At 35.8% G+C, this 14,270-nt stretch overlaps 1 protein-coding gene across 7 annotated transcripts in view; it reads left to right on the top strand.

Annotated features, from left to right (window-relative positions):
* Positions 1–14,270, top strand: part of dop (microtubule-associated serine/threonine (MAST) protein kinase dop) — a 677,535-nt gene that overhangs the window by 604,281 nt on the left and 58,984 nt on the right. For all 7 annotated transcript variants that reach the window (XM_090390876.1, XM_090390874.1, XM_090390878.1 and 4 more), the window contains one exon: positions 11,515–11,672. In XM_090390876.1, coding sequence (XP_090247002.1) covers positions 11,515–11,672 — 158 coding nt within the window. The remainder of the gene's footprint in view (positions 1–11,514; positions 11,673–14,270) is intronic.

The raw sequence follows: 14,270 nt of genomic DNA, 5'->3' as shown, positions 1-14,270 counted from the left end.
GCGCCACTGGTGGCGTGTCTTAAATTTTTCTAGCCAACCATCACTTGCTTTGAATTTCTGATCCGGTTAAATTTGTGAATGGAAATGCTTAGCTTTCTGCTTTAAAATGTCTCCAGAGATGGGAGTGTGACGACTTCTTTCTTGAAGAAACCACATCTAAACAGTAGAATCAAGTAAAGAAAAATCACTTGTTTTCAGAGTTTGTCTCTAGCTTGGTCCTTCTTCTGTGGTTGAAACATAAGTTAAAATCCTATGTTTGTTTGTTTGTTTGTTTGTTTTTTTTGTTTTGTCACTGATTGTAGATTTGCCGGCATTGTATTCAGTAGCAAGTTGTACGCTTCACCCTAGACGCCGAATTATTTTACACTTATCCAACAATGATAATGTTACGTGTTTTCTTTTGTTAGGCTTCGACCCGCTAGCCATTTTAACGAAATAAATTTTAGTGTTAAAAACAGTAAAATAAAAAATGAAGTTAATAAACAATAAAACTGTCACTTTTAAAATTTATCTGAAAAATAAAATCACTTACTAAAACAATAAACGACAACGTTTCATTTCAATAACCAAAGAAAAACTGAGGGTTATGACAACCAGGCTTTAGGTTAAGTCGCTATTATTGTTGAAGGAATGTATTCATTAAGGACAGCGGTGACATACTGACAATACAGTACATACTCTACAGTATAAAAAAGTAAACGTGAACACACAATAAATCAAAATAGGTCTACAGTATAATCGTACAATCGACAGTATGAAAAAATAATACTGTACTCTAATAATAATAAAATAAATAATAACAGTTAAAATAATAATTATTAAATAAAAATAATAGTACATAAAATAATAATACGTAATAAATAAAACTTTTTTTTTCTCTTTCAAACTGCAGTTTGGATTACTGAAGGGTTCGGACTAAAGAGGTTCGGATTAGTGAGATACCACTGTACAGAAATATATATGATACCTAGAGCTTGATAAATATAGTCAAACTCCAGGTAATATATTTTTGAAGGTTTGTTGGCAATTTTGTCCATGTGTTTGTGGCAAGATAAAGATGCTAGCGTAGAGGCTGATGGAACATGATAACCTTGCACTGCAACTTTTTTTTGGGTAATACAAACAATGTCTGTAACTATCAGTATATATTGTTGTTATAATTATATTAATATATTATAATAATTATTGTGATTTCCAGACCTCCATGGAGTCAGAAGACTCATCACAGAAGGTACACATTGTTGAACACAAAGCCCATCAAATTGTACTTTAAATTCATTCAGTGTATTCATTCAGTACAATGTCAGGCAATGCATTCCTCTCACCATCCACACTGTCCATGCAAAAGACACCCTCCTTATACAGCTTCCAGGGGTGTCCTCTAGTTCTACTACCTTCCCTAATTCTATGAAAAATTTCTTCCACATTAACCCTGTAACAACCCTTTACCAACTTAAATGTCTCAATCATATCCCCTCTCTTCCTCCTATTCACAAAGGCTTTGCAGACTGCATTAACTCAATCTGTCTTCATATCCCACATTCCAAAAACCATTTACCATTTTAGTCAGTCTTCTCTGGATCATTTTCAATATATCCTCATCACCATCAAAACCTGGGGGCAAATCTGTGCACAATAATCCATACGAGACCTGATCAAGGCCTTATACAAGGGAACCAGAACCATTCTATTTCTGCATGTTATGCCACATCATTGCCATAATCTGATGTAATGACTTCATAATGTGACCTTTTAAATTCAGATCCTTGTCCACCACTTCAAGGTCTCTTGTCTCCTCAACTTCCTCAGTTAAATAGTGAGAACAAAGCAAATGTTAGTTGAGCAGATGGTATCGAGGGCAAAATGGAAAACGAAAATGTCAGAATTAATTTTGAACATGTGGTAATGGAAATATGAAGAACCAAATAGATATAAATGAGGAAATAGCATGCTTGAATATGATCCTTCACAGAACAAGTGTGAAATTGAAAATTTGCAGAAGAGGCAAGAGATTAGCAGGGCTGAAGCTAAAAGGTACAAGGTAAAAATTGAGATTGTCAAGAAATGAGAAAAACTTGGGAAGGAAAAAATTACGATGATTCGATCAGATAGTACTTAATAAAAGTATAACAAAATCATGTTTTCCTGGTGCAAAAATTAATAATATATTACTATCGTGGTTGGCACTAATGAGATGAGAGGTAATCTCATCTCATTAGTGCCAACCTCACATTTTCCCTCATACATTAGTATAAGGGAAAATGTGAAGGAGTTGTTGCACAAAACAATAATGAAGAGTGAGAAGGTAAAATTGTGAGTGTCCTGCCACGCTATGATAGAGGCGAATTGAGGAGGAGGGCATTGATAGCAAGCAAATCAATACACAGGTTGTGCAGAAGGAATGATATAGAGTTTGTGGACCTGTAGCTTGTGTTTGATGGAAAGAAGGATTTGTATAAAGCTGATCGACTGTATATAAATATGGTTTTAGTGTTAGGTGTCTAGAGAAAATGACCAATAAATGCAGAATCTAGTCTCTCAAGCCAAAAGATTGAATAGGATAGTCCATTTAGGAAGTAAAGGTGGTTGGGGTCTAAAGGGATGCTGCAGTTTCTGTAAAGTAATACCAGAAGTATCAGAAACCTCGCCAAAAGTTATAGGCCTTAATGAGACTTGGCTAACAGCAGATGATGTAGTTACAGGGACAGAATGTGAAGGGTTTAGTATTTTCAGAGAAGATAGATTAAATGAGATATGAGAGGGGGGGGGTACTGCTGATAATAGCAGATGAATTGCAGCCAGAAAGAATAGGAGATAGGCTGGAGGGTGGCTGTTCATTTGAAGCAATCTTGTGTGAGATCAAGGCCAATAAGACAAAATATCTGTTAGTTGCTGCTATAGGCCAGTAGATTCCAGGAGCGATCTAAAAAGATGTGCATCAGCAAATTAATACAGGAGTGTAGGTTGATTGGTAATTATGGGGGGGGGGGGGGGGCTTCAACGATAGAGAGATAGATTAGAAAGAAGAGAGATCACGTGGCAAGAAGGAAATGGAATTTATACACCTACTGAGAAATGATTATTTACAGCAGCATTTGATGGAGGGGGACTTGGGATGCAAGAGTATTGGATCTGGTCATAGGGATCAGAAGAGCGATCCATAACTAATGTGACCATGTTAGTTATGGATCACTCTTCTGAAAGTGACCATGCAGTCTTGACTTGGGAGATTGTAAAAAATTAGGAATATTCTATCAAGAAGAGAATTACAAAGCAAGTGATTATGACAAGCTTAGGAGAAAGCTTGAAACTGTGTCATGGTATTAAACCCTGCAAGGGATGGATGTAACATGGGAGATTGCTAAGGTACATCTAGAGCAGTGGTTCCCAAAGTGGGCGGTGGGATTGCTTAAGGGGGGTGCCAAGAGGCAAGCAGGAAGCGGGGGGGGGGGGCGCTGAAGGTGTGCTGCAAAATGCTGAAATGTGCAATAATTAATTGCTGGTGTGTGATTATTATTATTGTTTCCAAGACATTTTTCGTTGTTTTCCATGCTGTTGTTTTCCAAAACATTCTTTTAGTTTTTTGTTGGTAATTTCTGAAGTGGTCCTTTTTTACCTTAATAGTACTGAGTGTGTTATAATGTATTTTCCCATATTCGTATTTACTGAACAAAAATGTGAAGCTTTTAGCTATGTAAGTGTGTCACAGCTTGGCAAATTATACGTTCTGTTATATTGTGAGGATATAAAGATAAAGATTATTATTTACAAAAACTGCTTTCAAATATGTATGTACGCTTATTTCTGCATGTTCCAGAATAGAAATGGCAGATGCAGATACGGCAAAGAAGAAAATGTAGTCTATATAGCATTGAATACCTAAAATATGGATGCATACCAGCACCAACAAACCAGCAGCTGCCAATGTGCCAATTTTTGAAAGGGTCTTCTCTAATGAGGCCATGAAGCCTTCCAGAATAATTGAACATTTCAAAAAGTACATCCTGACAAGGCAAGTAGATCAAGGATTTACTTTTGTTGGAAGTTCCAGATTAGGTAATAAATCCATTTTCCGATACTGAGGTAGTAGGAGCCATGGAGTAAGAACTAATTGAGCTACAAAATGACTTTGTACTGAAGCCAAAATTTAAGAAATCTTAAAATCTTATGAAGAGTTTTGGTTGCAGAAAGAGATCTCAAAGCCTAATAGAGAAACTACAAGAGTTTCATGCCGAATAGAGAAACTATAAAAGTTTCAGCGGATCCAAGCATAAGCAAACCTTTCATGACAGGGGCAACTCATAGTAAAGATGAAATAAGCTCTGATCACTATCCTTAGTATTTCCCATAATATAAAACACATCTCCTAGTGGACATGTATGATGTTATGCGTGTCCACTAGGAGATGTCTTTTACATTATGGGAAATACTAAGGATAGTGATCAGTATTACTCCACTTTTACTACAAGTTGCCCCTGTCATGAAAGGTTTGCTTATGCTTGGATCTGCTGAAACTTTTATAGTTTCTATATTTGGCATGAAACTCTTGTGGTTTCTCTATTCAGCTTTGAAATAATGTTGGATTCAGTATCAACTTAATTTGAATAAGACTCCAGATAACTCAACGTGGAGATTTAAGACACCTGCTAAGTGATATTAAACCAGACATAGGAAAACTGGTATCACTCCATGAAGCCCATCCATCGCATTAAGGATTTTCAGAACATTCAAGTCAATAGCTGCTATTGAATAGCCTTATTATACAATGTTTTATTATATTTTAATATAAAGTTGTTATTAAAGTTAAATGTTTTTTTTTTTTTTTAGATTTAAAATAAATTTAAATTATAAATTAATAATTTGTTTTTGAAATGTTATTACTGTTCCTTGTGGGTTGTGTGAATCGCTTTTCTGAATGTAGGGTAGGCTCAGGTAAGACAGTGGGGGCATTGTCGATGAGATTATGGATTTGAGGTTGGTAATCGAAGTGTAATCAAACAAGTTTGTGCCTAAACTATTTTCAGGACTGAAAATAGTTCAGGTGCAAACTTGTTTGCTTACACTTGGATAAAGGATTAAACCAAGTATATAATTTCTTGGTATCTTTAATTTATAGTATAACCAAATGGAAAAACTTGCAACCACTACTCTTTAATTTGCACATAAATGATAGAGGAAATAATTCAGTTGTTTGCTGATTATGCAAAATTAGGTAGAGCAATAATGAATCAAGGCAATGTGGGGAGCTTGCAGAATGGTTTAAATAGGCTGTCAGTATGAGCAAAAAATAGTGGGTGTCAGTTTAATGTGGAGAAATTTAAAGTTATGCATTTGGGGATAAATAGATTGCAAGCTGTTTATCACATTGATGGAACTGTACTCCAAGAAATTGTTGAAACTGGTAATTTAGTGATAACAGAGTTGAAGTTTAGAGGACATATTGCTAAGGGAGCACCTAAGATTACTTGCATATTGAAAAACACTAACAAGTCGAGATACATGCAGAAATAACAAGTAGAGGAAGTTGTTATTCATCTTTATAAGTTCTCATCTGGACTACATGCTCAGGTCTAGTCTCCTGGGTTTCTAAGGAATGAGGAAGTGGTGGAGAAGATTCAGAGGTACACAACCAAGATGGTGAGTAGCATTGGTGCACCCAGGGAGGGGGGGGGGCTGGCCCCCCAAAAGAAAAAGGGTAGAAACACTAGAAAAATTTCCACAAATCTTTTCCTAATTAAAATTCCTTTTTTTTTTTTTTTTTTATGTTGTGGCATGTTTTTATTTCTATGCTACTTATGAATTAGCGGTCACATAAGGTGGGAATACTCTTTAGCACTCGGGAATCCTGGCAGCTGTGAACACAAGGCGAACGAAGTAGTGCTCAGGCGCAACTTCGTTTGGCTGAGCCAGGCCAGAGAAGATTACAAGTATCGTGTATTGGCGATCACTGCAAATGCTCAGTCATAGCTCGTATGTAATGCGTAATGTGTATTCCCAAATCGTATACTCAACTTCCCCCCCCCCCCCCCAAAGATTAAACCTGAGTGCTTGGCCCCCTCCAAGATTAAATCCTGAGTGTGCCACTGGTGAGTGGTCTGTGGAATGTTCCCTATGAGAATAGATTGAGGGTGTGGACTGCAGAAGTTGGTTCATAGACAAAAAAGAGGAGATATGATAGAAACATTTAAGTTACTGGTAATTAGTTTAGAATTAACAATGTATATAAAGTATATTAATTAAAGGTAACTTTAATGAATAACTTCTATATTTCGGCAACGTCACGTTGCCATCTTCAAGAACATAAAGATATGGTATGTGCACGCAGGCACTAACAAAAGCAAATGAGGAAGAAACCAAGAAATTAATATTGTTCCTAAAATCTTAATGGTGCCCTCTGGTGGGCTAAATTGGTTGTCTTGGCAGTTGGGCTGAAGTTCTCATAATGTAAGTCTCCCAAATTTGGGGTAGTTTCATACACTCAAATTTGTTGAGGTTAGGAATGTTTTTTAGAGCTGCTGATGATTCCTTGAATAATCTTTCGTATTTAAACTTGCTGTGGTGTATTATTTTTGTTTTCTTCCAACGAATTCTATGGTGGGTATCTAAGGCATGGTCTACCAGCCCAGAGCGGCTGTACTGGTGATTCCCCCACATATAAATTAGCCAAACATTTAGCCAAAACGCTCACACACTATGCTGGCAACACACCATCACACATAAAAAAAACTCAGCCCACTTTAAAGCCAGTATAGAAAACCTCTCGCTCCAACACACTGACATAATGGTCAGTTTTGACATCTCCTCCCTATTCACTAATGTCCCACTCAAAGAAACCTTAGAGGTCATCCAAGCCAAGTTTCCTCCCGATATCTCAGCCCTATTTCAGTTCACAATGAACTCGGGCTATTTCGTTTGGCAAGGAAAGTTCTACAAACAGATAGAGGGGACAGTCATGGGTTCACCACTTTCCCCACCCTTGGTCAATTTCTTTATGGAGACCTTTGAAGAGAAAGCCTTAAACCACCCCACAAAAAACCACTATTTGGCTTCGTTACATGGATGATGTGTTCGCTATTTGGCCACATGGATCTGACACACTCTACTCCTTCCTAACACACTTAAACAACCAACACCCCAGAGTCCAGTTCACCTTAGAAAAAGAGGAAAACAACACCCTCCCCTTCCTAAACACTTTAATCACTCACCAGCTTGATGGATTTTTGGTTTTCTCTGTTTACAGAAAACCCACCCATACTGGCAGATACATTCACCAGCAATCCCACCACCACACCCTCACAACATCCCTTATCTGCTCTACCAAAGACCAACCACTTCCTCTAGACCTACCTGGTGTATACCAGGTCCCTTGCAGCTGCAAATTGTCCTACTTTGGCCAAACAGGCAGAACAACAAATATCAGGATTTCAGAATACAAAGACTACATCCGGTTTCACCAGTACAGCCGCTCTGGGCTGGCAGACCATGCCTTAGATACCCACCATAGAATTCGTTGGAAGAAAACAAAAATAATACACCGCAGCAAGTTTAAATACAAAAGATTATTCAAGGAATCATCAGCAGCTCTAAAAAACATTCCTAACCTCAACAAATTTGGGTGCATGAAACTACCCCAAATTTGGGAGACTTACATTATGAGAACTTCAGCCCAACTGCCAAGACAACCAATTTAGCCTGCCAGAGGGCACCATTAGGACTTTAGAAACAATATTAATTTCTTGCTTTCTTCCTCATTTGCTTTTGTTAGTGCCTGCATGCACATACCATATCTTTATGTTCCTGAAGATGGCAACGTGACGTTGCCAAAATATAGAAGTTATTCTTTAAAGTTACCTTTAATTAATATACTTTATATGTGTTGTTAATTCCGTAAGCTAATTACCAGTTATGTATGACCAACGTATAAGCCTTGCTACTAGAATTTAAGTTACTTAAAGGATTTTATAGGATTGATGCAGAGGAAATGTTGCAGCACTTAGCTGGAGAGGACAAAACAAGACGTCATCCCTGAAGTTGAGTAAAAGTGTGGTTTGCAAGGGAATGAGGACTAGATTTTTCACTTGGAGTGTTGTGAATGAATGGAATGGATTGCCAGAATCAGTTGTTAGTGCTTTGTCTTTTAATGGATTCAAGAAGAGGTATGATAGATTGTGTGGATAAATTGTATGTCCCGCAATGAATCTTCTGACTTCATGGATGTGCTTATACAATAATAATAATAAATTTCAGAACCGTACACTTTGTAGCATCGAACTGACAGTTCTATACTGTTGTCCACTCATGCAATCTATTCAAGTCATCCTATAAGGCCACATCTGCTTGATGCCTCATTATTCTCTCCAGTTTTTCTAAGACAGATGCCTGTGGAAAACCACCATACTTTCTTCTTCTGGAATACTGCATCCCCATACACAACTTGATAATACCGATCTGAGAGCCAGTTGCCTATTCATCTATTATGCAGTTCCATCTACTTCAGTTTAGTTATCAACTTGTGGTGTGAAGCCTTTGCAAAATTAAGTATAATACTGTATATGCATCCCCCCCTTGACTAATACATTCATCACATTAAAGTACATAAGCAGTTTGGTAAAACATGACCTCCCTTTAACAAACCCATGCTGACAAGCACAAAGACCACCACTGTTATCAACTCACTCTTGTATCCTTATCTCTCACCAACCCCTCTAATACCTTAACTACAACTCTAGATATATACAGATTGGCCTATAATTTGTAGCCTTAACCTCATCACCACCTTTGTGAAGTGGAGCAATTTTACCTTCCTTCCACTCCTTTGAGACATGTGCTGTTTCAATACTTTTCAAACAGGTAGACAAAGTCTGATTCTAAACTCTCTGAAACATTCCCTTAAGATACGTGGTGATATGCTGTCAAGTCTTATTGACATCTAGCTTACTTAACTCCTTCTATACCTGTTGCTCTCTCACTATTAAGTCTTCTCTCATCTCTTTATCTACACTTGAGCTTCTGATTTCACACTTCTGATGAAATACCCTGATGAACTGCTCACTTAACTATGTCCTCTACAGTTCCAATTACCCACTAACATCTGTTAACATCATCATCTTGCGATAATATTTTTTTTTTCTGCTTGCCACATATCAAAAAAATTCCCAAGGCCTGATTTGCTGATTTCTGTTTATACTGCACTTTTCTGTCCTTACCAACTGAGTCACTCTCCTAGCATGCTCTTTGTGCAACTGTTTATTACTAAACAGTTACCACTAAATTATTAGTGTCTACCAAAATGGTAATTCTGGTAGGAACTAATAATTTAAGTAGCAACAAATATAGTATGAGAGAAGATATGAATGGTCTGTTGGAAGAAGCGAGAAAGAAATGTGAGAGAGTAAAAATTGTAGGTACCGAGTTAAGGAGGGCGATGATAGCAAATGATTTCACACATATGCTGTGTAAAAGAAATGGATGCAAAAGTTTTTAGATGTGTGGAGTGAGTTTGATGACAGAGAAGAACTTGTATAAGAGGGATGGCCTGCACACTTGAATTCATTTGGCATCAGGAGCCTGAAAAAATTACTTCTTGGTATGAGACCTAATGCAAAGAGTCAGGGAAGTTAAATCATCACAAGAGGAATGGGAAAAATGTGTGTGAAAGTTCAGCTATGGTATGCAAACATGATAAAGATATGAATGTCTTCAAACATGGTTATGTATGTGGTGAAAGGGTGGAAAAATATACTTTAGGTTCGGACCTTTTAAGTACATCTAGGGAGTGAAAAGAGAAAGTTCTACAACAAGGCCAAATAGACTTCATCATGGGTCTAGGTTAATGAAAGGTATTAAGAATAAACATTTCTGCATATTTATTATTATCATTGTTAAATAGTTTCTCTGCACTGTGTGCGAAAGAAACTTATTTTGTTTAGATTTCTACATATTTGATTACCATAAGAAAGTTATTGATATCGTTCATATCAGTATTTCTTATGCAATTAGAGATGTGACAATTGAATTCCTGGAATGTTTCATACTATCACATGTATGGCAAATCAGGCAGAACCAACATAATTTTGCATGTTTAGACATGGCTAACAATCAAGCCGGTTGTTGACGAGCTATGGTAGCGCTTGCATATGTGTTTTTGTAGAAAAATAAGTGAACAGAATATAGAAGTGCATTCACATGATATTTTGTGCATATTTAGGCAGAAGTGTAAATGAAACTCCAGACATGTTAAGAGTTGTTTATGATAATGATGTTATGAAAAAAGTCTTTCATGTTTGAGTAGAATAAAAAGTAAAAGAGGACAAGAGACATGAGAGAAATGACAGAAGAATTGGATGACTACAAACTCATCAGACGTGAAAATGTAGAAAGGTGTGGCAGTTAGTTTGGTACGTGTATGGTTAATGACAGAAGAATCAAATTTAGACAGAATCAAAGAGAAAATTTTCTGCAAAAATGGTTCTGCAAATTTTGAGTGAAGATCAAAAGGCAACAGTGGCACAATGTTTGTTCTAATCTTTCTTCACAATTGACTGTTTTTGACAGAGTTATTGCTGGTGATGAAACTTGGTGCTTTAAGTATGATCCTGAAAGAAAACAACAAAGCATTCATTGGAAAAGATTGTCTTCATCAAGACTGAAAAAGGCATGAATATCACGATTTCAGATCAAAATGACGTTTGTTTGATCATAAGAACATGGTTCATTTTGAATTTATTAAACAAGGACAGGCAGTGAACTGGCATTATTATTTAAACATGCTGGTAAGGTTATGTGAAGCTGTTCATATGAAGAGACCTGAACTTGGATTAATCATGACATCGCCCTACACATGATGCATTAACTGTCCACAAGTTTCTTGTTAAAAAATCAGTTGGAAAATTGGACCATTTCCCCATATTCACACTTGGCCCCTTTCAACTTTTGGCTGCTTTAAACCTGAAAAATGCCTTGAAAGGATGCAGATTTTCTAACATCCAGTGTCATGTGGCATCAGTAATAAAAAGCATTCCAGAAGATGAGTTCCAGAAATATCTCAAACAATCACAGAATCATCTCTGGAATAGTAGCTACTATCACCTTCCAAGTCTTGCTGCAGAAGGGAATTACTTTGACGATGATAGCAGCCACCACTCTACAGGTAAGCAAAGATAGTTTTTTTAGTGTGCTTTCTGGAAATTTATCACACCTCTTATTTCTAACTGTAAAGCAATTGTTAAAAACAAATAGTATATCACAATTTTGTATAGTTTTAATATAAAGCTTGAATACTATTAATTTTCGTATGATTAACAAAAATAAATAAAAAATACTTTTAATAGTTATAACTAGGTTATAGCTAGTTGTGTTTATATGTTTATAGACATTCAGCTCATGAATAAATGAAGTTTTGAATCTTATTGATTCATTTATTATGTTTGTTATTAACATCCAATTTTTTATAATTTATAAGAATATCAGTCATTCAAATCATAAATAATTTGTTTTTCTTATTTATAACTTCAGCTCGTACTGATAGATATAACCATGAAGTTGAAGATTCTGAAGAAATTGAAGAAAATGAGGAAAACTCAGTTTTTAGCAGCTTTTCTTCCTGTTCTCCTCGTTTTAGGAAAGTTTATTCCAGGGTCGAAAAGGAGCTTGAAGAAGAGCATATGTTGCAAGTAAGTATCTTTGTTTGTTCTCCTCCATTTCATATCAAAATTATCAATGAATTCACTTGAAATTATGGTATATCAAGTAAATGCATTTATAATTTTGACGTAGATGACAATAAAATACACACTTTTATTTTAAAATAATAATAATTTCTTGTTTGTTTTATGTCATTTTTACACTGCTAAGAGGGATCTTATTAAGTAAACATTCATGAGAGATTTATTTCACTTAAAACCATTCATTTAGGATACAAGGCAAAATGAGAAATAACGTTGCCTTTATCATAAAGATGGGATGCTGGATATCACCTCTTTGGAATAATAAGAGCTCTGGATTTATCTGGCTTTTAATAATATAAATATTATTAAAGTAAAAATTGAAGAGTGAACACAAAACAAAACCTTGAAGAATCATTTGCAAAAAAAAAAAAAAAAAAAAAAAAGATTTACTCAGGGAGGCAGCATGTTGTGATTGTTTACAAGGATAAAAAAAAAAAATCCAGATTTCATGGTGGATGATTCTTAAGGCCCGTGATCTGCCGGGATTGACTTTCATAATTTTATGATAAGGTAGTTAATGTAGTTAATGTTATACCTAAATATGTGTTCTTGTTGTGTGTTCTCTTGGCCTGTTTGCACAATGCAAAACCCTGCCACCTCAGTGTGAGAGGAGCTAACTCACTTTCAGTTGAAAAGCCATGATAAAGGTTTTTTGTGTCCTAGTCAGGATTCAAACATAAATCTTTCCATCCACAGTGCAGTACTTGAAAGGAGAAAGCATATCAAAATTTCCCAGGAATTAAGTCAGTATGTGCCTTGAGAAGATAAATATCAGGAGAGTGGCAAATGTTCCATTGGCTATTTAAAAGAAGCTTGGAAATGAAGGAAAGGAAAGATCTCTAAAAGGAATTAATGATTGCATAGACTTCTCTTTAGTAAAATATACATGTACACTGTGCTTGGGGGGGGGGGAGTATGCAACAATATAGTGTACCATCACCTTTATATTGGCAGTGATGTGATGTGGTACATTTAGAAAGTTATAATATACACTAATTTTTACACATTTACCTAGGATGCAAACAAGCTTAGTTATTTAGTGAAATTTACATTTTTCACATGTATTATTAAGATATTTATTATATGAAACTTTTTTTTATATCTGCTATATAAAATTTTTATTACAAATTATCATATATGTTTTACTTTTGATATATCTGTACAACAGATTTATACTTAATAAACTATGTTATATACTTAATACAGTTTAAGTATATTTTTTCTTTCTCCTGCAATTTTGTCTTTCAAATCAAGTGGTGAAGAACTTTGCCCCAATATACCATGCTTTTGAGGTAACCCCACAGCCAAAAGACACAGGGGTTAAAGTCTGGTGAATGCTCAGATGTGTCCATTTCATAGAAAATGAGCAACTGATTATACGAAGGTGGTCAAAAGTTCTCGGCCTAACAATGAAAAAAAAAAACGAATTTATAATTTCAAAATTATTTTTATTTTTCGACATAATCTCCCTTAAGACTAATACATTTATTCCAGTGATGCTCCAGCATCATTATCCCGTCCCTGTAGTGTTCTCAATCAGATCTGCAAAATACCCCTCTACAGCTGCAATCATCTCTTGATATAAAAAAAAAAACGCTGACCAGCGAGGAAGAGTTTTAATTTTGGGAAGAGATAGAAGTCAGAGGGAGCCAAATCTGGAGAATAGGGCTGATGTTCCAACAATTCATAGTGCAGATCCCTTAATTTTCCCATTGCCAAAACATCTTTGTGGGCAAGTGCATTGTCCTGATGAAAGATGATTTTTTTCTTCTGCAAACCGGGTCTTTTCTCACGAATTTTTTTGTCTAGTCTGGTTAAAATATCAGAATAATATTCCTTGGTTATTATTTTACCCTTTTCAAGAAAATTAATAAACAAAATGCCTTTAGCATCCCAAAATACCAATGCCATGACCTTTCCTGTCGATGGAACTGACTTTGTCTTCTTTAGTGCTAAAAAAAGCTGGCTTCTGTCCACAGTTTTGACTGCTGTTTGGATTCTGGTGTATAATGGTGAATCCAAGTCTCATCCATAGTAATAAATTGATGCACAAAATCAGTTTATTCTTGTTAAAACGCTCCAAGCACTGTTCAGTGATTTTCGCGTGAGTGCGTTTTTGATCTGAGCAAGCGTGGCACCCATCTTGCATAAAGCTTTTTCATTTGCAATTCTTCATGCAAAATATATCCTACATGTTCTTTTGAAATGCCTATAGTCTCAGTAATTTCATGCAATTTGACTTTCCGGTCATCCAATACCATATCGTGCACTTGATCAATGATTTCTGGTGTTGTTACACTTTTTGGACGTCCTTCACGTGGATCATCTTCAAGGCTGGTACGGCCATGTTTAAACTCGGCAGCCCATTTCTTAATTGCAAAGCCCATTTCAAAAACAAAGGAGAAGAGTGCCAATAAACTTTTATGAACTTCAAATGAATTTCTTTTGGCATTAAACCTTTTTTTACAAAGAATTTTATAACCATATGATACTCAATTTTATCCATTTCAAGGGATACAGATAACACTTTTGCTTGAGACAGCT

Source organism: Typopeltis vanoorti, chromosome 3 (assembly GCF_054136105.1).
Source record: "Typopeltis vanoorti isolate ZY-2024b chromosome 3, IOZ_Tvanoo_1.0, whole genome shotgun sequence".
Taxonomy (NCBI): Eukaryota; Metazoa; Arthropoda; class Arachnida; order Uropygi; family Thelyphonidae; genus Typopeltis; species Typopeltis vanoorti.
Note: the sequence above shows the minus strand (reverse complement) of the source record. Positions and strands in the feature narration are given on the sequence as shown.